Source organism: Rattus rattus, chromosome 16 (assembly GCF_011064425.1).
Source record: "Rattus rattus isolate New Zealand chromosome 16, Rrattus_CSIRO_v1, whole genome shotgun sequence".
Lineage (NCBI taxonomy): Eukaryota > Metazoa > Chordata > Mammalia > Rodentia > Muridae > Rattus > Rattus rattus.
This window is the reverse complement of record NC_046169.1, coordinates 289,224-315,434: the sequence shown is the minus strand read 5'-3', so window position 1 is coordinate 315,434 and position 26,211 is coordinate 289,224. Positions and strand designations below refer to the sequence as shown.

The window sequence follows — 26,211 nt, the reverse complement described above, 5'->3', positions numbered from 1 at the left end:
GATTATCCAAACCGTATGCAGCACGTGGTACTGAGAGGCGCTGAGCAAGCCACCCCTGGTGACTGCTGCATAAGTCCCTCCTGGCAAGAAAGGACCACTCCACTGAGTTCACCACGGCACTCCTCTACTGTGTACATCACAGTTCTTAGAGGGAGGGGCTAAGACAACAGTGGTCTTTACTGGTTCTGCTCTTCCTGGCAGTTTAATTGCTTAGAAAAAAACTAGACTAGCATAACTAATAAAATAAATTATACCTATCTTAAATGTAACACAGAAAGTTTACAAGTCTCTGAAATCCTAAGTCTGAGCAGTCCTTAAGTCTCAGCAAAAATGTCTCCGCCATCGTAAGGATACTTCCTGTGCTAATCGTATGAAATACTTGCTCTATGGATGGCCCTTTCATGTCTCTATATATAAGAAAAAACTAGCAGACAAGAAGGGAGGCCTAGTTTGGTGGCCTACACTTGGAAGCCATTGGTAGGTGAATCTCTGAAGTCAAGGCCAGCCAAGGTCTACGAAGTGACCAGGGCTATATGATGAGAGTCTGTCTCAAAAGTAAATAAATACAATGACTTCTAAAAGACAACATCTGCACCATAATTTTTAAAAAGTAAAATTTAAGCAGAAAAGTATTGGGAACAAGCTGTTGAGAGTTCTAGTTTAGAACTTTATAACTTATGTCCCACAGATTACTAATAATCAGTGGAATTTAACAGTGTCTGTAGATAATTTAAGATATGGACAGGCATCATATTAAGGCCTGCTCTTAGGGAAAATAAAGGAGGTGATAGGGGGGAAAGGAGAAAACCCAACCAAAATACAAATGCAGCATCTTATAAACGCACAGCAACCCTTCTCTACACTGGTGATGCCTGCAAGATACAGAGAACCAGAAAAGACTCTTTTCTAGAAGAAAAGTGAATGCTGAGAAGAACCAGAAAGACAACAAAGAACGAGGTCCTCAGGAGGATGACAGTGTCCACAGCCAGCTGCAAAGGGCTGGAATGCTCCCAGAAGGGCCGCCTGGACAGCTCTCTACCTGAGTCTCAGTGGGACCTCAGCTCTGAATGCTCCATTCAAAGTGGAGTTCAAGAGAGCAACCAAGTGACAGCCACTAAGTTACTGTTCTCTTCAGTGTCTTGGTGCTCGCTCTAAAGCGCTGCAGTGCTTAACTCAGCCTACGACCTCGTCTTTATTACCCACACTGCACCAGTGTTCCCGACTCTCCTGTCAGCAGCCACGGACAGTGAGTGACCAGCTGAGGAGAAAAGCAGCTAATGCCAGAGGCTGACAGCAGCGGAGGAAGCAACGCAGACTCGATGCTTACAGAAAACCTTGTAATGACTTAATTCTCAAAAATAACACACATTAAAGTCTTTCTCAAGCTTTTCTTATGTAATGAGAAATTTAAAAAATCTGGATAACACAGAATAAATGAAAATCAGAGAAAAATGGAAGTGAGCTGTCTATTGTATAGCAAGCAAAAACACTAATAATTTCCTAGAGTATTACAATGTAAAATTAAAATAATTAAATAATGTAAAACCTTCAATTAACTTAAACTTTATAAAGATTTAAAACACTTACTTGTAATAACCATCACTTTAGAAAATATGGCCTTGACACTGGCATCTGTCTGTAAATCACATACAAAAATCGAGCATTACAATTCACTAAGAAAAATACACAGGCATCTTCAACAACACTCCTGACCATGTCTGTATCTTTCTTTACAGATTTTAAATCATAGGTAAATGGGTGGGGTTAAAAGTACAGAAGCCATGTGACCATGCTAAGTTTTTATCAGTAGGCAAGAAAGAACAGTTCCACGGTGAGAGTCTCAAATGCAGGCAGGTTTGACATCTCACCAGAGTCACGGAACACTTGGTGGGAGCTCCTAGCATACTGTCTAGACACTATGACGACTTCAATGTTCCCAAAATCAAGACTAGTGTTACCCACCCATGTGAATACAAGAACATACCACATTTCAGTAACACTGTTGCACATTTGTATCTCCCCCTCCAAGGTAAATTAATAAAAAACGGGGTAACAAAAGAGAAGCAGTTCCAGATGCTTCTAACAGAAGCATGCTGACTTCCAGCATGGTAACACTCAACCATGCCTGCCATGGAAGCCGCTAAAGCGCTGTTGAAGAGTCTAGTATTGAGAAAAGCAGATCCCAACAGGTGAGCTACTCAAGGAACACAGTTAAAAGAGTAAATCATGTCCAGTGAAAACATAAGGTGCTAGGCCTTTAATCCTAGCACTCAGGAAGCTGAAGCAGGAAGGGATCTGCGAGTTCTAAGCTAGCCCAATCTACTTGTTGAGTTTCAGGCCAGTAAGGGCTACATAGTGAGATCCTGTTTTATAAAAAGGGCCAGGGAGGTGGGGGTGGGAAGGGGTGGCACACACCTTTGATCCCAGGACTCAGGAGGCAGAGACAGGCAGGTGAAAAGTTCAAGGCCAGCCTGGTCTACAAAGTGAGTTCCAGGACAGTCACGGTTACTCAAAAAAACCACGTCTTGAAAAACAAATAGACAAAAACCAATACAACAAAACAAAAAAGGTTACAATTAGCCTACTTAAAACAAAACAGAAAACCTCTCAAATATAAACTTGAACTATGCAAACAAGTGTTATGAGATGCCTTAGTTTTTAAAATCACAATTTTTTTTTTTTAAAAATTGGTGACAATAAATCACTAAGGCAGTTTCTGCGACATAAGAGAGTTTGCAGGCGACATAGACATTTTCTTCCTGAAGGAAACAACCTCATGCTGTTTGCCTTCATCCTACACACAGGCGGTGCATGTGATTGAAGGATGTCAAAAGCAAGAACTCTGAGTTAGTAATAAAAAGTGACCAATTAGGGGTTGGGGATTTGGCTCAGTGGTAGAGCGCTTGCCTAGGGAGCGCAAGGTCCTGGGTTCGGTCCCCAGCCCCAGAAAAAAAAAAAAAAAAAAAAAAAAAAAAAAGTGACCAATTGGGTTGGGGATTTAGCTCAGTGGTAGAGCGTTTGCCTAGCAAGCGCAAGGCCCTGGGTTCAGTCCCCAGCTCCGAAAAAAAGAAGAAAAAAAGTGACCAATTTGTTTTCTCTGAATGCAATTCAAAATGACCAGATACATTTTTTAGATTAATATATTTCACAGGCATCATTTTCAGAAAGGGAAGGAACTTAAAATCACACTAAATACCCCCCAAATAAAATAAGTACATACCAGATGCATACCACATTTTAAGGGGGTGGTAAGAGAATTCAGTTAGCAAACTGCTTGTTTTGTGAGTACCAGGCCCTGAGTTTGACTCCTAGAGCCACGTAGCACAGTAGACATGGTGGCACATGGTGGCACGTCTAGTGCTGCACGGCAGATGGAGACAGGGAGCTCCGGGGCCTGATAGCCATAAACAAGGTCCAGGCAAGGTCCAGCTCAGAGATACTGTCTGAAAACAAGACCAAACCAAAAAGCCAAAAACCTAGACAGTCCTGAGAAGACCTCAGAGACCATTGTCCCCAAGCTTATAGACACACAGACTACCATAAAATCACCACAATATGAATTCTAAGTTATAAAGATACTTATAAAGCTGTAATTATGGTAACAATTATCATACAAGCTATCTAAAACTCTTTCTTTAAAATTAGCTTACTTTTGGTTGTTTAATTAAATCAAGCAAATCCTTTACTTGATGTCGGAGTAGATTTTGACATTTCCACATTTCATTCAATGCCCTGAAAAACACAAAAATATACAAACACCAGGCTAGAAGTCCTTTCAGAACATTCTGACTACCTAATTGTAATAAGAAAGGGCGAGGTGAAAAACGAAACAGGAGCACTGAGCTACAATCCACAGAGTAGTAACTGGCATCCCAGAAGCAAGACTCAATGTGCCAGCGGCAGGAGCCAGCCAAGCTGCTGCACTGGCGTAAACAGATGAAATGGAGCGTGTCTGTAAGATAAGCAGGCGCTGACCGGAGACCGTGAACCTGAGAAATAAAGGGTGGACTGACGACGTAACGTGCTGTATGTGCAACATGGAATACGAGAGAAGCATCAACAGGCATAACTGTTGGGAAGATATTTACCCTACCACGTGTAAACTGAAATTATCTACTGCTGGCAACATGTCTTCCTAGTAACTACACTAACTAGAACTTCAGCACCACATCATTTCTAAGGAAATTAAAAAGTATTTTTCCTCAGTTTCCTTTGTGTGTGTGTATATGCAGGACTATTGTGCATGTATTCGGATGTGCAGGATACCCATGTGCATGGAGGTCAGAAGAAAACATCGAGGCTCACCCCTCAGACGCCTTCCTTCAACTGTGGAGTAAGCAGAGGTGGCTGAGGAGCGAGCTGCAGAGACCCTCAGCTCACCCACACCGCTGCTGTGCACTAGCCAGGCTGGAAAGCTAAGCTCGGAAGCGTGTACGTGCAAAGCACTTTACGCACTGAGCCCTCCAGGCCCACACTTATTTTCAGGTGGGATTCCAACACCACACCCTTGGGAGGCACTGAGAAAACGCAGACCCGAGGAAGACCAGCTTTCCCGAAGGGACAGAAAGACAACTGTTCAATATTTTCATTCTCTTCTTTATCTAGGTTTCGAAATGCCACTAGATATCGTTTTATTAAAAAGATACAATCTAGTTTAAACTTGGGAACTCGCTAACAGTAAGAGTATTAAAACATTCTCAGCACTGGACATCTCACCCTTTAAACAGTGATAGTTTACTGTTTTCAAGTGTGAAAGGCCCACAGTTTCACTGGCATTAGTGATGAAGGTAAATTCACAAACTAACTAAAAACAAGATGGTCACTTGTCAGAGATCTATGAAAGTCTAAAACAAACTATGTGTTGCATATATAAAACAAAAACTTTCAGGAAAACACTCTGTGAAATTACTTCTGAACTCCAAAGTCAAACATACTCTGTCTCGTAGAAAAATCGTAATTTATAACTTTTGAAAGATCCACATGTTGAAAGTTGGCTTGAATTAAAACAGATAAAATTGTATATTATTTATCACTTAAATATGAAATTCCCCCAAATCTAATTCATAAACTACAACCATAGCTGAAATTTTAAAATGGCCCTCATTGACTAAGAATTTCTATTACAATGTATTTAAGAAAACTCTCTTAAGAATTTTAATCAAAATATTAAATAGCAAGAGAATTTGCCCATATTTATTATACTGATTAGAAGTTCAATGAGAGCAGAAGGGGGACAACAAGGCAATAAGGGTGAAAATTAATCCAGGCACTCAGAACGATGAGGCAGGCAGAGCTCTATGAGTTCCAGGCCAACCAAGGCTACAAAGAAAGACCTTGCACCAAAACAGAACAAGAATAAAAATGTCACTGGACCATATATATATAAAATAATCTATCTATGTGATATTCAAAACTAAATGGTTACAGGAAACACACATGCGCAAGCATGCATTTGATTCTTCAAAGCTGTTTGTAAGCTAGAAGAGCAGACTGCTGTGTTTCTCTGCCAGGAAGACAGAGGGTAGAGGAGCTGGGCGACACACTCATAGGAATGTTAACTGTCACCGGGTCTCGTCACTCACATGTATGTGGGTTTTGTTATTATCACATACAAGAAAATGTAAAGACTTTGGGGGAAACAGAGATAAGTATAAATTAAGTTCCAGAAAAGTAGCTAAAACAATCAGCTGCACAGTCAGTGCACTAAGCCACTTTAAAATACTTCACCTTGAAACATTTAAATATCCCTCTGAACCACTTTTATAAAACCAAAACCCTTATGTACTAGTCCAAACAGAAGTTTATTTTCAACGGTTTTATTTCACAGCACGCCTCTTAAAAACGAGTCCTTCCTTTTTTATACTTTCTTTAATTTTATTTTATGTGCACTGGTGTTTGAGGGTGTCAGATTCCCATGAGTTGCAGACATTTGTGGGCTGCCAGGTAGTTGCTGGGACTTGAACTCAGGATCTATGGGAAAGCAGCCAGTGCTCTTAAGCACTGAGCCATCTCTCCAGCTCTTGTTCTGTTTTTTTTTTTGAGACAAGGAGTGCATGCAATGTTCATGAACTCGCTTTGTAGACCAGGCTGGCCTGGAACTCAGAGATACTGCCTGCCTCTGCCCCTGAGGGTCTGGGATTAAAGGTGTGTGCAACCACAGTCTGGCAAGTGTTTAACTTTTAAATTCAATCAAATACACTGACATTTAGTGAAAAGTACTTTGGTAGCATTGTGACTGTTACCTGTACTCTCTTCTTTTCACGCAGACTTGTTTTCTCCTTTTCATTTCCATTTCTGGCATTAAACATCCCACCAATTATCTTTCATTCCTTGGATTTAGAAACGAGATATTCTGACCTTTTTTTTTTTTTTTTTTTTGGGTAAGAATGAGTTTAGTCTGTGTGTGTGTGTGTGTGTGTGTGTGTGTGTGTGTGTGTGTGTGTGTGTGTGTATGTTGACTGACACAGCAGTCAACATTTCTTCCTGTGTGCACATATGATATAAAGACATTTACATATTTTATAGTTTATTTATTACCTATTCTCGTATGTGTTATTTAGAAATACCAGTGAAGAAAGGTTCTGAAGACCATCCTGCTGAGCAAGGGAGGGACCAGGACACTTGCAGGATTGTACATGGCTGATGAAGTACCAGCCTCCATGCCTCCTACTTTCTTCTAAAGCCACACTCTCAAAATTCACAGCTATTTAGATTTACAGAAATCTTTGAACCTTTTGTTTTTCTTGAACACGATTCCTTCCTTTCTCACAAAATAAAAACAAGTATACAGACTCATCATTTTAAGTTCTTCCATGAAGGATTTCTTAGTGCTGCTTCTGGATTCTTATTAAAAGTATGTTTATTAATTTACTCTTAAGTGGTATTTGGTCAATGCCAGATTTTCCTGGGATTTCCAAGTGACATGTGTTCCAAGAGAACAGGTATTGATCCCCTCAATTCACTCTAACAGGCCGTTCAGCTGAACCATAGAAAAAAGGATGAGCAACCAAGCTAAAGCAAACCAGCAATTGAATGCATCCATTTCTGAAAAACATCCCCAGCGTAGTAAAATTAACTAAAACCGTAGTCGTATGTACTGCTCTGCACAGTTAAAAGACCGAATGTTGTAAGCAAGCAGCACTGACTTCAAACCCTGGCTACCTTCACTGCTTGACTGTAAATTGAGCTCTGCAGGAGGCTGCTCATCTCGTACAAACATAGACGTCTGCTGCTACTTTTCAATTGCAGGGTGAAAGCAGAGACAGAGGTCCAGGTTCCCATGCTAGCCACACAGCGCGTGCCAACAACTACACCTCCAGGTAGAGTAGCTGTGGCACACAGAACCGTGGAACTAAGGAAGGCCATTCAAAAGTACCCTTAGACATCCAAAGCACGCACTCCTCTACGGATCTAACTATGTTTACTGGAATATCTGAGCCTCAACTTCTACACTTTCTGGAAATCTTCACACTTTACAATGTCTCAATTAGAGTAGCATAAGTCTACTATATAAAAGGGCCAGTTCCCTCCCAGGACAGCTAATGAAACATGGAAATAACAATGTTTTTGTGAGATGTCCCTAATGCTAACCTACAACACTAAGTTGAGGACAAACAGCAAAGCAATTTTATTCTACTGCACTACATAATAATTGAAATTAGTACCGTGGTAAGAGTAGGAAGATAGTATTTTCATAATGTGGACCTTTTTAACACCTGGGGGGTGGGGGAAATAGGTATATCACCTCTCTTGAAATGCCATCAACATGAAAATCTAGAGAGAGAGAAAAGTCAAATCCTTAATGACTTCATGCCAAGCAGCTCTAGCAGCTGCAGGGATGCCTGCTGACATCACAGGTTGGCAACAGAACTTTCTAAAAAGAAAAACAAATAGCCCAGTAGTTGCTTGTGCTTGGGACCATTAAACAATGCTTACATTAACATAGAGTTTACATGACACACTGAGCCCCCTCCCTTAAGCTGCTAGAGAAAAGGAGCGCCAGGACACTGGAGACATACGTACTTCACCGCATTCAGGTCCAGGGTAGCATACAAGTAATACAAGCACTTCATCCGCTCCGTAGTTTCCAAGTTGTGAGGAACCATGTACTGAGCAAAGATCCGCTCAACAAGCAACCTGGGAGAGAAAAGTGTACTGACTCCATATGTAAAACTATAAAATCATGAATTAAGTAAGCTCCTTCTTTCCAGAGTGGAGAACAGACTTCTTCTATCTAAGAGGAACCAAAAGGACGACCTAATTCTCTCTGTCTATAACAGTCCTATATAGGGCTGTTATAAATGACCTTGGACATTGCGTATCATAAAGCAAATTAATAAAGTTGAGAAAACTACACCAGGTCCCTCTAAAGACACAAATATCATCATCAAGTTAAAGCTACGAGACACGGCTAAGGAAAAGCACGAAGGAAAAGGCCAGGAGCTGCTTCAGCCGGCCAGGCTCCTGTGCCATGCATACCTAGGGCAGTTAACCACTCCCTTCGCATCCAGACACCCAGGAATAGGACACAAAGGTGTCTTACCAAGTCATAACAGAAATCTGTGCACTGGTGCCACACATGCACATCTAAAAAGTTCCTAAGATATATCATAAAATTTTAACAATGTATGAAAGTGGTTAAGGGGGGTCAAACAACCATATCAGATTATCTTGCATATCAAATATTTACATTACGATTCATAATAGTAGAAAATTACAGTTATGAAGTAGCAACGAAATAATTTTATTTACATGAGGAACTGCATTAAGTTGAGAACTACTGGTGTATGGCTTCTTTAGGGGTCTACCGAAGGCTAATTGGCTTTTATCCATACAAGAGTTATCCATCTACTTTTAGGGAGATAACATATTTCTTAGAAATTCCTAAGTGTTTTTAGTCCTGAGTGGGAGAAAATTTTTTAACCTAAAATTTCCAAAGGATTTTCAATAAAAACTGTTTAAAATTTTTATATATATATATATATATATATATATATATATAGTGCTCTTAACCACTGAGCCATCTCTCCAGCCCCTGTTTAAAATTTAATAAACACACTTTTCATGTGTTTTCTCTAAGACAAAAACTTGAAATTACACCAGCTATAGACATCACCCTATAAAAAGTTAAGCGCATGAAAACAAATGAGGAAACTCTCCTCATGCAGAAGTTACCTATGTATGCTTCACCTGTGGTTCTGTTGGCAAGAAAACTACGCATTCCGCTTAGCCTATCCGAAAGGCAAGAGGATAGTTAAAGCCATAAAGAAAGCACAAAGAATGTATATAACATCCAACACTCAGCAAGCTGCTGGGGGGAGCGTGGGAGCGTGGCCAACTCACCGGTCATCGATGCTGTTCTGATAGTATATATGCAGCAGCTTGTCCTTGACCCAGCATATCTGCTTGGCAGCGTCCTTGCCAGCCGCTGACTGTAAAGCGTATTTCTTGTAAATCTGGGCAAGTCCCATCATGGCTTCTTTGCGTACTCTCCACTTAAAACAAACATATAAAGGTTATTTTATAAAAATGCTTCTATTACAATGGTGGCAGTACATGCCTTTACTCCCAGCACTCGGGAGGCACAGGCAGGTAGGCTGGCCTACAGAATGAGTTGTAGGACAGCCAGGGATACGCAGAGAAACAAAAGCTCCCACAATGTGAAGCAATAGAATAGTGTGGAGTTTAATCTTTGAGGTCAACCCAACTGGATTTAGAACTGCCAAGGACTGGTGTATCAGTGAAGAACGTTTCCAGGTAGGTTTAACTGAGGAAGGATAACTTATTCTAAATGTGGCAGAACCATCCCACAGCTGGGGTCCTTGACTGAAGACAAAAAGCCAGTTGAGTGCCAGTATCCAACGAGTCACTTTACACATCCTGCTTTACCTGGCTGCACCTCAGATGTTTTCAACTTATAAGTTCATTATTTAGGAAAGAAAAGAGATCTTTTAAATGAAACACAATTGAACTTCGGGTACTAAGAATGAAACTCGAGGTTAAGCGTAGAACTGCAAACCTTTAACTGATGCTCTAGGGGGGCAGGAGCAGATGATCTCTGCAGTGACAATTTTGGAATTCTGCTTTCTTTAAAAACACAGAGAAATTGTAGGAATGTGTTTTCATTTTAATCCAGGTGTGGGGACATGGGGGCTGTTTCAGACTGTCCACAGCAGCTGAGGTGTAGCTTTGCCAGCTGCAGATGTATCTTCAAGTGTTGGGTATTGGGATTCTGGGAACTTTTCAGAGGGTTCTATCAATGCTAGCGCCCTGGGAGGAGAGGGTGAGAGCTGTTGGGCATTCAGAGGGGTTGGCTGTGGTGTTAGTAGTTGTGCTCAAAGAAGAAACAAAGGAATGGAATTAGATTCAGAGAGCGCTCCCCCCGCCCCCTTTTCTCCTCTCCTATCCAGTGATCAGATCCGGTGAACTGGGGTTGGGGAGGGGACAAAGGGTGGCAAAAAGAAGAACCCACAAAGTAGCAAAGACTAACTATAGATCTCTTCGAGGTCAAGGCTACCCTGGTCAACAGACTAAGTTCTAGAACCGTCGGAGCTACACAGAGAAATTCTGTCTGGAAAAAACAAACAATGAGAACCTCGGCTGGGTATGGAAGCTCACACCTTCAATGTCAGCACTCAGGAGGCAGTGACAGGCGTATCACTTTGAGTTCAGGGCTAGCCTAGACTAGAGAGAGAATTCTAAGAATCCAGGGGCTAGCCACACAGACAGACTCTGTCTCAAAAATAACAAAATAAAACACACAAAGACAAACCCTCTGGGGATTATCAACTCCTACTCACCCGTTTGTCCAACGTTCGCTCTCTCACAAAGTTGAGTAGGTGATCGTTGACAAGAAGAATGTCCTTTTTAGCAGCTGTTACTATAGACACAATGACATCATGTCTAATAGCTTCTTCAGGGTCGTGTGACCTCACTTTCAGATACTCTGAAAGATAAGATCTTCTGATTAAAATGGAAGCTTTAATAATTATCATATTGCTTTAAAAGACTGGAAAGATCTTTGCAAATCAACAGAGCAAAAGCAAACCCTAAGTAGAATGTTTAATATTTCAAGAAAATTAAGAGCAAGGGAAGGGAAGAGGCAAGGAGTGGGACTGGCCTTTCCCTCACAATCTAAATGTCATCTGCAACTGAGAAGTGAAGTCTGCACTCCCAGGGAGGGAAGCTGATCCCACACATGAGGTGTGTCACTGTTAAGCATGTCATCATCAGTTTCCATTTAAAAGAATAAACTAATCAACTCATCTGGCATCACTGGGAAAGAGTAGGGTAGTGCCATTTCTGTCACATAATTAGAGAAGTCCTGAGTATGGCTGCTAAAAGGTGAAGCTCAGATATTGGCTAAGGAGACCTGGCTTCCCTGCGAGCAAACAGCTGAAGCTGAGGTATCGTAACTAAGACCCTCCTAGAGGACCAAAGGAATCAACTAACCTGGACCCTTGGCTCTCAGAGACTGAACCATCAATCAAAAAACATAATGGGCTGGACCCAGGCCTCCCTGCTCATATGTAGCAGACATGCAGCTTCATGTGGGTGCTGAAAAACTTGAGCTGGGAGTTGGAGGCGGGAGTGGGGCTATCCCAAAAGCTATTGCCTGTCCGTGGGATAAGTTCTTCTACCTGGACTGCCTCGTCTGGCCTCAGTGAGAGAGGCCTAGCTCCTTGGAGACACTCTCTCAGAGGAGAAGGGGATGGGGGTATAAGGGGAAGGATTGGGAGGGAGTGATGGGAGGAGGGGGTTGTGAACAGGATGTAAAGTGAATTTAAAAAAAAAAAAAACCTAGAAAACAACTCCTCACCGCAAAGCGAATCTTAGGAGCTATAGACCCACTGTTTCCAGTTAGCACTCTTCATATGGCCTTTTATGTACTTCACATGCATGTGTGTGCACGAGCACATGTTATTAGCCATGAGCACATGGCTATGAATTACTAAAATGTCTGAGGAAAGAATCTAATAAAAAAAAAAAAACCAAAAGCAAATAGAAGGTAGGAAAAAAAAAAAAGAAGCTATTGCTAATGTTTTTAAAGAGGAAAAAACTCTCCCCATCAAAACCAGATTCAGAAAATACTGCATTAATAATATTACAATGACATTATATTATATTACAAATATTATATTCACATAGATTAAATGGTATAACATAAGATAAATATTATCAATTATATTATGAATATAACATAAAATATTGTATTATAAATATATTAATAGAAGAATATCCAGGAGAGAGGAGGCGGGGAGAACAAGTGAGAGAAAAACAGACATAGACACAACACAACAACACATACATATGAAAGACAGAGACACAGAAAGAGGGGCTAGATAAGTAACTGTTCAAATTCAAAAGAATAGACAGGCAAGAAAAGATGAGAACAAAGAAAATCTATAGGAAACAAGGGACAGAAACGGGCAATGCAAAGAAAAATCACATAATACAGACAGAAGTTCAACCAAAGTCACACACAATTCCACTGAAAGCTTTACACGACAAAACTATGATCAGCTGGCTACAAGGAGACAAACAGGAGATGGCTATAAAAACCATGAAAACTATGCAAACCATAGAGAACAGGGTCCTGCAGAACCACTAAGGAGAACAGCCTGAGAGGATTCTGGCTGTAATTATCTTTTCTTTGCTTTTTAATTTCATAAGACAGCAAATGTTAACATTTGTGCAAAAGATATACATGACTGTTATATTAACCTTTATTCTATGAACTATCTCATAATTTTAAAAAGTGAACAGGTATATGATATTTTCATTACTTCAAAAATTGGAGGTGAACAGCTTATAACAGATTTTAAGTTATCTCCACTAACTATGGTTAACTTTGCTCCCAGTTAAATGACTTGCATAAAGTTCATAAACAATCAGAGCATTAGTATTAATCTTAAAAATCAAGACCGAGGCAAATTCAAATATGTGAAAATGTGCACAGTAGTTCTTAAACAAAAGAACTGCCTTAGTTCATGAAATTACTTGTAAAATGCTGTTTCCAGTATGCACAGGAACTACACATTAAAAATCCTAGCTTCAAGCTGGAAAGAACCCAGATGCCCATCAACAGAGGAATGGATACAGAAAATGTGGTCCATCTACACAATGGAGTACTACTCAGCCATAACGATGACTTCATGAAATTCTTAGGCAAATGGATGAGGTAACCCAATCACAAAAAACACATAGCATGCACTCACTGATAAGTAGATAATAGCCCAAAAGCTCAAATTACCCAAGATACAATTCACAGACCACATGAAACTCAAGAAGGAAGACCAAAATGTGGATGCTTCAGTCCTTCTTAGAAGGGGGAACAAAATACTCACAGAAGGAAATATGAAGACAAAGTATGGAGCAGAGACTGAAGGAATGGCCATCCAGAGACTGCCCCTCCTGAGGATCCAGCCCATATACATACAGCCACCAAACCCAGACACTATTGCTGATGCCAAGAAGTGCATGCTGACAGGAGCCTGATATAGCTGTCTCCTGAGAGGCTCTGCCAGAGTCTGACAACTACAGAGGTGGATGCTCGCAGTCAACCACTGAACTGAACGCAGGGTCCCCAATGGAGGAGTTAAGGCAAGTACTGAAGGAGCTGAAGGGGTTTGCAACCCCACAAGAAGGACAACCATATCAACCAACCAGACACCCCAGACCTCCCAGGTTCTAAACCAGCATCCCAAAAATGCATGGGGATGGACCTATGGCTCCAGCCTCATATGTAACAGAGGATGGCCTTGTTGAGCATCAATGGGACAAGAGGTCCTTGGTGCTATCAAGGCTCAATGCTCCAGTGTAGGGGAATGTCGGGGTAGGGAGGGAGAGGGAGTTTGTGGATGGGTTGGGGAGCAACCTCATAAAAGCAGGGGGAGATAGTGCATTTCTGGAGGGGAAACCAGAAAAGGGATAACATTTGAAATGTAAATAAAAAAATATCCAATAAAAAAGGGTGGGGGGAGTTGGGGGTTCCTAGCTTCAAAAGCTCCATAATAATGAGAAAAGACAGCTATCAGAAACACCTATAAAAAAAAAAAAGGTTTTCCCTGGAAAAGTATTCTCCCCCCCAACCCCCCCGACTGAAAAGCATCCATGGAGACATGCTGTTACCTGTTAAATCCTTTGCTAAATCGGGATGGTTCATGAGGCAGTGGCTGGCAAACTTCACACATTCCAGGCGTATTGGCACATGGATGTCATTGAACCTAATAGAAAGAGTGCTCTTTAGGACAGCCAAAATAGGAATTTCATCTATACTCAACTCCTATTTATTCTGCTTATTAACAAATATATGTAAGAAATATCTGTATATATAAGAAATATATATATGAGAAATATATACATATATGAGAAAATTCCAAGTGGGGCCTGGGAAGATAATGGGATTAGTCTTTACTAATCCTTGGTAAAGGATTCGAGTTTAATTCACACATCTGCAAAAAAAAAAAAAAAAAAAAGATGAGTGAGGTGGCATATACTAATGACCCATGTCAAACGGAAGTGCCTGTCCAGCCGGCCCAGAGCAATTCCCAAGGTCGATACTGCCGGGACACTCTAGGTAACAATCAGGAGAGATGGCGGCCTCTGTACGATGACACCCAAGGTAAACATCGGGCCTCAATGAGCACAGGTACACAGGCACATTCACATGCATGTGGATACATAGATGCATGGAGGAAAATCCATAGTGGGACCAGACCATTTACAGTTGTGAGCACATTACCACAAAACTAGGACAATCTCTATTTAGATTCTGTTAGAGGAGCCTGTGCTCTCCATTGGACTAATAATGACAATGTGTGGGGCTGTTCCCCAACTGGTTCTTGATCTATCAGTAAAGATGCCATAGGCCAACTGCTGGGACTTCTGGGTCCTGGGAGGTAGGGGGGAGCTGAAAGGAGACAGCTCCCCAGGCTTCAGAGAGAAGAAAATACAAGTAGCCTTGTGAGATCTGGGGAGGAGTGGTGGCCTGTGGTGGCGGGAGGTTGGAAATGTCTAGCAGGGACTAGAAATAACAAGCAACTAAAGTTTAGGGCAAGTGGAGAGGTGCTGTGACAAGAATATTGATAACGGCACAGTTTTCCCGGTGGGAGATGGCAGTGCCCAGCAACGGTCTCAGAGGGAAGCTGAATGATCAGCCTGTGTGTGTGTGTGTTTTACCCATGGATTCAAGGGAAGCTGGGTGGTGGGTGGTAGTGCGGCCATTCCTGGAGCCTAGGCAGGGTAGCAAAAGCTTCGTGCAACACAAATGTTTTCCCATCAATACTGCATTTCAAACGTTTGCTCTGAAGTATGTAAGTATGTCTGTGCATATTATGTATCTTATAAATATATATGCATGTTTATAGTTCAGAGAAACACTTAAATTCCATATCATCTCTGAAAAGAAGTTTCCTTGAAGAGTTTGTGATTAATTCTAGAACATAAACTAACATATGGCAAACCTTTTACCACATTAGTTTATATCCTATGATTCTAAATTGTATTCAAATTGTTCTTATCCAATTAACCATCATAATTACCTCATTTCCAACTACTAACAAGTCCATCCTTATGCTGTATCCTCAATCTGTTTGTCCCTAGAAAAGCTAAGCCTATATATGAGGATGCCCTCACAGAGTGCTTTCCCCATCTTTTTATTTTGATGTCAATTAGTAGGAACCTTTCACTCCTACACCTGAGAAATTGTTAGTCAGAGTTTGACACATGACTGCTTTGGGCACTGGGATCCCTAACGAGATTATCTGATGGCACTGTATTCCTCCATTAGCATGCACATGACATCTAATTGTCCCTTAATCATTAATGCTCAAAACCCATACCCAGCAGCTCCAAGAACAGAACAGTGCCTTGTAGGTTCTGCGTAGGTGTCAATAACATTAAAGTCAAGGGTTTCTAGTCATTAAGTCTGTGTCTTCTGTAAAATCAAAAGGCTCCAGTATTTTTATCATTTAACACCAAAAGAAACAACATCTAGTCTGGCTAGTTAACTCAGCAGGTAAAAGCACCTGAAAATCTCATGGCCTAAATTCAACCCCTGGAATCTAAGAGCATAAAGACAGAGCATGCACAGGACCCTGGTTCAATCCTCGGTGCCCACCGCACCCCTCAAACAGCATGCTTTTAAAGAGACACGTGTCTCCAAATTCAGCAGCAGCATATTACTTAAGATGCTCTTATCATGAAGAAATATTTGTTCCATGAAGTATAATTCTCTCAAGACCCTGTAAAGGTTGTTTTGAATCCAGGTCTCATCATTTCTCAAATATGCATATAACTTATCATCATTATAAAGAAATATATCTGTTAAAATATGTTTAGCTCCCCAAGTTTGGTGGGGATTTTGCTTTTGTGGTTTTGACTGTCTGAGACAGGGTCTCACTATGCGGTCTTGGCTGACCTGGAACTCTATGTAGGCCCGGCTGGTATGAGAGACCTGCAGGCTCCCTGTCACAGGATTACGGTGTGCTGCATCAGAGTCAGGGTACTCAGTACTCTTTTGCTTTGTCCTACTGTGGTGGTGAGAATCAAAACCTGGGCCTTACACACGCTAGATAAGAGTTCCACCATGGAACTCCATTCCCAGCCCAAATTTAGTGATTTTTTTTTTTAATACTGTGAGAGGTTTTATGTTATTAAATTTAAAGCAGGAGCTACAGTGGGACAAAAGGTGATATATGCTTACACTAGGATTTTCTGAGCAAGCATTTTAATTGGACTGCTTGGCTAATCTAATTCCTAACTTGAAAGTATAGAAGTACCTACACAACCATTTCAGTGGCAGTGCCCGTGCGCGCGCACACACCCACACCCAGCCACCATCCATTTCCGATTCCATGCTAATTCCATGCCACCCTGAAGATGCACTCTGCAACATTTGCACAACAAGGCTTAGGATGGATCCCTTTCATTCAGCCACATACAGTTTTTAACTAAGTAAAATGCACCTCAAACGGAGCTGCATTAGCTTAAACTGCTTAAATACTTTGTCTTATTGTCCGAAAAGAAAAAGCAAAATGTTTGCACTGACTAAAATCATAGCTACAAATTCAGATTGGAAATTTAAAAAAAAATAAAAGGTAAAAAGGCATGTCCCATAAAAATCAGAAAATTCAGACTAGCTTGGCGGTGTTGTTTATCTCTAATCCCAGCACTCCCCAGGCAGAGTCAAGCTGATCTCTGAGTTTGAGACCAGCCTGGTCTACATAGTGAGACCCTATTCTCCTAAAGAAAAGAAAAGAAGGGGGTTGGGGATTTAGCTCAGTAGTAGAGCGCTTGCCTATAAGCACAAGGCCCTGGGTTCGGGTCCCCAGCTCAAAAAAAAAAAAAAAAAAAGAAAAGAAAAAAAAAAAAAAGAAAGAAAAATTTACACCAAAAGATGAAATTTATTAAAATTAATGATAGTCATCAAAGGGGAGGGCAATAATAGCAATACAAATATTGAAACACAAAGAAAATGGAATTGAAGTCTTAAATCCTATTTCTTTGTTAACAATGTGACTGCTTTTTGATCTGAGCATAATTTGAAGGAATAAAATCCTCCCTCCTCAGGGTCAAAGTAGTTTGAGCTGGAATTATCTACAGTGCTTTAGTATTTTTAAGGTCAAAGAGCTCTTTAGTAAAAGTAATGAACCTTTCCCAAGGACAAGCACACTCAAGCATTTCAGGAGCTTCACGGGCCACTCTAAGCACACAGAGAACTGAAACCATCCTCCCCTAAGAAATACAAAAGCTGTATTTGCTCATAACCCAGGCAGGAGAGTCGCCAAAGCCTCTGGAGACCAGGAAGGAAAGCAGCTGGACCAAGGGCGGGAGGGCGCAGGGAAAGAAGGCAAGGTGTATCTGGCTGGTGTAAAACGTAGAGCTCTGCCTGCCTCTGCTCGGGAGCGCTAGAATTAAAGATGTGCGCGCGTCTACACGAGGCTACATCTGCTGTTGGCTTCACTGGTATCCTTGCCCAGCCGATGCCTCCACATGATGCCTCCACATAATCCGTGAGATAACAGCTGCACTTTCAGTTATAATTATTGCTTTATTATCTTATGAGACAAAAACTATGAGACAGCCTCTAAAATGCACCACTTTTCAAACATTACCAAAGACAAAATAAAATAAAGATAAACAAAAATTTAAATATAGCTACTTATTATCAACATTGAAAACTACAAAATAGAAAATCTTTTAAGTTCATTTATTTATTTTTAAATCAGGGTTTCATGTAGTCCAGACTATTGCCAAGGCCTTAAACTTCTGATCCTCCTGCCTCCCTACACTTGGTTTATGTGGCACTGGGACCCCAGGCACACTAGGAAAGCACTCTACCAACTGAGTTACATCCCCAGCCTGAAAACCCTTCATTCTTAAGATTTTTGACAACATAGCTTAAATGTGCACCATATTTCTAAAAATAGAACATCTTTCAAATAGAAACAGATATAAACATATAAAAACAGAACATATACAAACAGAAAAAGCAAATTGTACCTGCCCAAGTAGCACTGCCAGAGTGGTTTGTTTTGAGAGGCCAATTCTGAGTCCTTTGCCCCAAACATTTTTGCCAGGAGTTTAACAACCTGGAGGCGTTCTTCATTGTCATTGCTCTAGATAGAACAAAAAACAAAAGAGCAAAAACCCCACAATGTCTTTAAACTTCAAAGTAAACACTCAGAACATGGCCTATTCCTAGGATTTCTCAGACCCTCCAAACAAACAAACAAACAAACAAACAAACAAACAAACCCCTTCTGAATCCAGAATGGTCAAGTGTAACAAAGCTTTTCGCAAGATGGAGTGCTGTAATAAATGCTGATTCATCTCAAGTTACAGCAATGCAGCACTGTGGTGTGAAAACATCCTGAGGTTCCTAGTAAATGTTAAAAGGCCCTCCTCCAACTCAGGTTAATTTCTACTCAGAGTGTATTTTAAAACATACTAAGGATTCTTGAAAGTGTATGTTTTATTTTTTTAAGACCAGACACTGAGAGAAATGAGACCTACAGTAAACAGAGAACTCTATAATGAAGCTGGTCCCCAGCAGGAGTGAGTTTATGCAAAAACATCAGATTCCTACAGGAAGTCAGCAGTGTGCTGAAGCACTGAGTATGCAGCAGGCACATCTCTGCCTTTTGCAGTTTGACTGTTACCACCGAGTGACACAGTGGTTAAGTGAACAACCGACCAGCGCAAATGCTGGGCTTCCAGAGTGCAACAATCAGGCATAGCAAATGAAGCCAAGTTCAAGGTGCTATGTATGGGTGTCACTACACGGATACGTCTTAAATTTTACAGTAGTGCCACAGGCTTGCAGTCAAGAGTCCCCAAAATAGAGCCTAACTCTTCTGGCAACTTGTTTCTTTGCTCCACAAATGAAAATTGTGACGAGAGCCAAATGTCTAAACTCTGTACATCCTAAGCTTTGGGAGGCCTTAGGACTTCGGGCTTCCTCCTCACAGGGCTTCCTGCCTTTGAGTACTGTCCACACCCACCTGATCCTCACTGCATCCAATCTGTAGTGGGTTGGCCTGATGCTGCTTATCTTCTAATGTTAATGGATGCCAATAACATCCTCCCCATTTATATGCTCAATAAAAGGCCAGAGCCTGTGATTGGGCAGTGGAGGGGATGGACTGGAAGCCCCAAAGCAGGTAGAGAGAGAGGAGAGGAAAAAGAGAGAGGTTGAGGAGGCTGCCTTGGGCCAGAACCTCATGGCCAGGAGAAACAAAAGAGTGACAAGGGGCCTTATAGCTGGGAATAAGTTAGTCTAGTCCTAGATCTGCCCAATCTAGGCATATGTCTTACAATTAAAAATTCTGGATTGTGTTTTGTAAAGGCTTATGAGAATTGTAAAATCCATCAACACTAGTCTCATAAGAAAGCTCAGTGTTTCCCTCTTCTTCCCACACTACTCATTAAGTTGGCTGAGAGCTTACTTATTTTTATATTCCTCATAGTGTGTAGGAAAATGCAATTAGGAACAGATTAACTAACAAGTAACTATCAGCAGGGCGGTGGGAGTGCTCATACGCGTCTGCCCAGCAACCAGGAGGCAGAGGCAGACAGCTCTCTGTGAATGAGGCTAGCCTGGTCTACAGAGTGAGTTCCAGGACAGCCAGGGCTACACAGAGAAACCCTGTCTTGCAAAACAAGAAGGGAGGAGAGAGGAAGGGAGGGGGAGGGAGGGTGGGAAGGAGGTGGGAGAAATATTTGATTGTCTTGCCTCACCAAAATTACTAACCAAATTTGAAAGAAGACAGGAAGGCCAGTTAATGAAAGGGCTCACTTAAGAAATACATTTAAAAAAAGAAAAAAGAAAAAAGAAATACATTTAAAAAAATGTACTCTACTAAAATAAGAACAAGTTACCAGCTATTTAGTATGCTATCAATATAAACTACTTGTAGGGGTTGGAGATTTAGCTCAGTGGTCGAGCGCTTGCCTAGCAAGCGCAAGGCCCTGGGTTCAGTCCTCAGCTCCGGAAAAAAAAAAAGGAAAAAATATATATATAAACTACTTGTTTTGTTTTTTAAAGTGATAGAAAAAATTTTAGGAATAAGAAAATGATACAAGAAAATCATCTAGTAACTTTTCTGGATTATTTACTGGAAGCCATCAAAAACTAGTAAACTGGCTGGCTTTAATCTTGCAATGACTTGGGAAAGAAATTATACTCCCCAATTCTTCAAAAGAAACTCAATTTATAGCATCATTTAATGTCAGAGGAATAGAGACATGTTAGAAAAAAAAAATAACAGATTTTCAGTACTGAAAGGAAACAGACTTAAAGCACAGATAGCTGTGTAAGACAGAACAGAGGAGCATGCCACGCTATAGGTGAATCCTAAGCCACTTTCAATGCCCAGTCTAGAGCCTGAGAGCCTGCTACACACTGTGCTTTGAAATGGAAGCTAAATGCTTACCTTGAAAGTTAACCTCACTCCAGGAACTATCCCGGGAAACATGCAGAGGCTGGTGCATCTGCTGGTCACCTTTAAGTGGTGTTTACTAATGAGATGCCTACCTTCACCTTGGGAGATACCACAGCAGGCACTGGAGATCCAGAGATAAGCAACAACAACATTCTTTCTCATGTTGGAGTCAGTAAAACAATTTTAAGAATTAAAAAATCAACAAGCAATGCTCTTCATTGAATTTGTTGACACAGTCATAATATTTTTACAATAATTTTTACACAATTTTTACCTTTAATTTAAACTCAAGCTGGGGCAGAACAGAAAGCAGCAAATGGCTGTCAATGTTGTAGAGTTCCAAGATCAAATCAAAGACATGCTCAGACAAATCACTGATAGATGTTTTCCCAAGCATCAGAACCTGATTAAAAAACTGTTAAGAAAAATGTCATTAAAAGAAATGCCATAGATAAACTGTCTCGGGTTTTATTATTTAATTAAAAATGTTCTTATTATAAATGAAGTCAAACGAGCAACACAGAAACATTTTCTGTGATGTGGGAAACCACTATCACCTAAAACATGGAGCTCACTTTGCAGACAATGTCACAGATAATTCGCATTGACTATGATCAATATCAGCAAACACCCTTCCCGGCCACAGTTCTGTTTCTCCAATAAAATACTGAACTGTACCCTGAGTGATATTCTGCTAAAATATTAATTCTTGGGTTATCATCAAAGAAGTTCTCAGACGAGACTATGAATCCACAGTAGAAGTGGGAATATTAGTGTCCATAGGGGAAGCGGCATGTAAAGGCAAACGAGGGGTGAGCTCCTCCTTCTTCTCCTGACCTTGGACATCAAAACTCCAGGCTCTCCAGGCTCTGCATACAAAGATCTGCACAAGCAACACCCACATGTCTCGCTCAGCCTCTGGATGTGGCCCAAGTGTCACACATCAGCTTTCCTGATCTCCAGCTTTAGTCTGCTGGGGCTTTGTCAGCCTCCATGACAGCAGGAGCCAATCCCAGTAAATTCACTCACAGGCATGAGTGTACACATGCATACATGCATACACACATACATACTCTCATGCTATCAGTTCTTCTCCTAAGAACCCTAAAATAATGATTTAATCACCTCACTAGATAAATTTCTTAATGGCAAGAGATCATATCTTGTTTACATTAGCATAAAGAAAATTACAGCATTTAAAATAAAGCTTTCTTACATATTCATAGTGCTTTACTCACTTTTCAAATACACAGTTTTACATTTTTTTAAAGATTTATTTATTTTATGTATGTAAACACACTATCTTCAGACACACCAGAAGAGGGCATCAGATCTCATCACAGACGGTTGTGAGCCACCATGTGGTTACCGGGAATTGAACTCAGGACCTCTGGAAGAGCAGCCAGTGCTCTTAACCACTGAGCCATCTCTCCAGCCCACAGCTTTACATTTTTAATATGTCTTTCTAGTCCTTTTCATCCTCCTTTGTACTACGATAAACAATGTGTACACTTACAAAGTTTGCAACATTAATTAATTAAAAACTCCATATACACATGCACAGGCAAAGGCTTTGAATTTCCAAGTCAAACCATTCATCATGCTACAGCTCAAATGAGTGAAGATACTAGGCAAAATGACCAAGTTCCTCTCTGTTTAAAATCTTTCAAAATTGGATCTAGGTGTAGTGGTGCATGTCTTTAGTCCTAATACTTCAGAGGGAGGCAGATCCCCATGAGTTCAAGGCCAGCCTGGTCCACATAGAGAGTTCCAAGCCAACAAGGAATACATAGTGAAGCTCTGTCTCAAAAACTTTAAAATAAATAATTTCTTTTAAAATGTATAAAATTAACCCAGAATATACATCACACATTCTTAGCAGTGCCCTATGTCTTCCCATGTCAGAGAAAGATTTAAGGATTCATACCACACCAGGTGCTCTGACTGCCTCTGAGGGTTAATGAGTAATTTGCTTCTCTTGGATTCTAACGGTACAAAGACTGAGACCTCACTCCTCCTTTGGCTTACCTCTAGCTCCTGGGCTTTATAAATAAAGACCGAACATTGTGAACTACCAGACCAAACACTACGGGCCATCAAGGAAGAAAGGAGATGATCAAACACCTGTATGAAATTCCCTGGAGGCTGGAGTAAGAATGGCCAAACAGGCTCATATCCATACTTAGCCACCAAGGAAGGCAACCTTTTTGAAAGAATTAAGGAATGTGGCCATGTTGGAGGAAGTGTGTCACTGGGGTGGGTTCTGAAGTTCCTGTCATTGTATCCTCTGCTGGTTGCCTGGGGATCGAGATGCTGCTCTCAGCTCCTTCTCAGGCATCATGCCTGCTGTCACCTTGCCACCATGCTGAGAAGGAACTAAACCGCTCAAACTGTAAGCAAGCCCCAATCTAATGTTTTTGGGTTTTGTTTTGTTTTTTTAAATACAAGTTGCCTTGGCTTGTGTCTCTTCAAAACATATATATATATATATATATATATATATATATATATATGTGTGTGTGTGTGTGTGTGTGTGTGTGTGTGTGTGTGTATGTATATGTATGTGTATATATATATATATATATATATATGTATGTGTAACTTAGACAATACAAAGAATAAAATTTTTTTTAAAAAGAAAAGAACAAATTTCCCTCCTTTTTTGGTTTTCTAAAAAACTTGACTTTTTTCTAATCACCAATTTTGTGGAAATGTCAAGATACCAAGATGTTAAATTCTAGTTCAAGTGGAAATGTGTTTTTAAATTTTGTACTTATAAATTTTTTCCTCTTTATAAAAAAAAAAAATATTAAGGAGACTGGAGAGATGGCCCAGTGATTAACAGGACGCCTGGCCCATTGGAAGAGGCACTATTAGGAGGTAGTCACTGTGGGCGTAGGCTTTGAGGTCTTATGCTCAAGCTCTATCCAGTGTGGAAGAGAGACCATACTCCTGGTTGCCTGCACAAGAAGAGTCTTCTCCTGGCTGCCCTGGAACCAAGACGTAGGACTCTCTGCTTCTCTGGCATCATGTCTGCCTGGACACTGCCATGTTCCACATATATGTATATATTTATGTGTATATGAATATGAGGAAACAAGAGTAATGAGAGACTCTAGGCTGAACTACACACACACCACACCCACCCACACACACCACACCACACACACACACACACACACACACACACACACACACACACACACACACACACACACACACCAGGGAAGACTATTTGGAGCGAATTTCCAGAAGAGGAGGAGATAAAAAAGGCTGTGAAGGACAGATGAGGACGTATAGTGAGGGCTTGACTATGAAGAAGGCACAGGAATGTACAGAAACGTCATATTAGGACCCATTATTTATCATAATAACTAAACAATGTATTTTTTAAAAAGCAAGAGAAGCTATAAAAAATTTGAAGTTCACTGAACATCCATCTCCGGAAGAATGGTGACCAAATGAGTCTGACACAGTGCCAGCACGGAGTGGGCCTTTAATATATAACCTTTAAAAATGAGTAAATAGATAAGTTATTCCTAGACAAATATACAAGGACTGATCCCCACTTATATAAGCAGAAACAAAGACTCAAGATTAAGCAACATAAAGATTTTTTGTTTCAACAAATCAAAGAATCTTTTTAGTTCAACACAGTAATTTTGAACTATATTCTAATATGTGTTACTAAAACAACGCAATAAAAAATTACTAAGTAATAAATTTAAGACATTTATTTCTGAATCGCCGCTATGTATGTTTTCTTTTCAGTCACTGTTTTGCTTTTCTTTTCAACTTGTGTGTGGTTACATCACAAACTAATTCTAGCTTTTAAAACTGCCATTATTATAACTTTATTTATGAGTGCTTTGCTTGCATATTTATCTGTGGGCTATGTGTGTCTGGCCCTTGGAGACCAAAAGATCCCATGGAACTGGGGTCACAGACAGTTGAGAGCCACCGTGTGGGTAGGAACTGAGCCTGGCTCCTCTTTAAGAACAGCGGTGCTCTTAGCTGCGGAGTCACCACCTCTGCGGTTCCAACACCAATTCTATTTTTAGAAAGACAAGAGTCTCAGGGCATTATGGGTGATACCTGTACTTTAAGCTACTCAAGAAGCAGAAGTAAAACTGGAGCCTGCAGGTTTGTGGTCAGTGTGACCAATCCAGTAAAACCCCATTACAAGAGAAAAACCAAACAGGACTATACAGCGCACACAGATTTCTTCAGTATTAATATACAGAGGAATCGGCACATAAAGGACAGAGCTCAGCATGTGCATGTGCACACTGTGAAAGGCAGCGAGCAGAACCATCCCCTCAGTGCCTACTCCTGCTGATGCTACCACGCAAGGAACCATCACATCACCTAGCACGCACGTACAAACAAGACGGATCCTACCACTGCACTAATCTTATGCCAGGACACACTCAAATCACCACAAAGTGATTTCATATAGAAGTACCCGAAATTCAAGTAGAAAATAAGGCTTATAAGGAACAGTCTCAGAGGGAGGGACAAAAGCAATTCCCAATGACTTCACTCCTAACTCTCAAATAAAGCAAGGAATAAAAACAGAGGAAAACATAATCATGGTCAGTGAGGCCAAAGAGATGGCTCAGCGGGCAAAACGTATGCTGTGCAAGCATGAAGAGGTCGGTGCGAATATCCAGCACCCATGGGGACAGTGCATGCACCTATAAAACAGTGATGGGGAGGTAGAAATGGAAGAACCCTGATGGCTAACTGGACAGCCAGTCTTACCCAATTGTCACTCTCGAGGCCTATGAGAAACACTGCCTTAAAAATAATAATTTTTAAGAGGTAGAGAGCTACTGAAGATGACACCCCACATCAAGGCACTCTGCTTCCACATATGCATACACCATGCACAACATCCATACGGGTGGGCATATACACATGAATACAACACACATGTACATTTGTGCGAGTGCACACGGGCAGACAGACAGACAGACAGGCAGGCAGGCACGCACACACACACACACACACACACACACACACACACACACACACACACACACACACACGCTAGGGGTGATGAATAAGTCTACTGCCCTTTGCCCGCCCCAAATTCTAAAGAGGACAACAAAACCATGGGCATGTGGGAGAGATGAAGCATCTGGCTCTACAGGCAAGAACAGCAGGAAATTAATGTAACGGGAGGATTTTCACAGTTACTTATCTGAGATTGCTGAAAATTCTCCTTGGGCCTTTTCTTCATCATCCATTGCCAAACACACCT

At 40.9% G+C, this 26,211-nt stretch overlaps 1 protein-coding gene across 6 annotated transcripts in view; it reads right to left on the bottom strand.

Moving 5' to 3' along the window:
• Pds5b (PDS5 cohesin associated factor B) overlaps positions 1 to 26,211 on the bottom strand; it is a 131,645-nt gene that overhangs the window by 46,524 nt on the left and 58,910 nt on the right. For all 6 annotated transcript variants that reach the window (XM_032887088.1, XM_032887089.1, XM_032887092.1 and 3 more), the window contains exons 8-15: positions 21,220 to 21,360; positions 18,505 to 18,620; positions 14,131 to 14,225; positions 10,800 to 10,945; positions 9,343 to 9,494; positions 8,023 to 8,136; positions 3,651 to 3,732; positions 1,588 to 1,636 (exon numbers count right to left, since the gene is read on the bottom strand). In XM_032887088.1, coding sequence (XP_032742979.1) covers positions 1,588 to 1,636; positions 3,651 to 3,732; positions 8,023 to 8,136; positions 9,343 to 9,494; positions 10,800 to 10,945; positions 14,131 to 14,225; positions 18,505 to 18,620; positions 21,220 to 21,360 — 895 coding nt within the window. The remainder of the gene's footprint in view (positions 1 to 1,587; positions 1,637 to 3,650; positions 3,733 to 8,022; positions 8,137 to 9,342; positions 9,495 to 10,799; positions 10,946 to 14,130; positions 14,226 to 18,504; positions 18,621 to 21,219; positions 21,361 to 26,211) is intronic.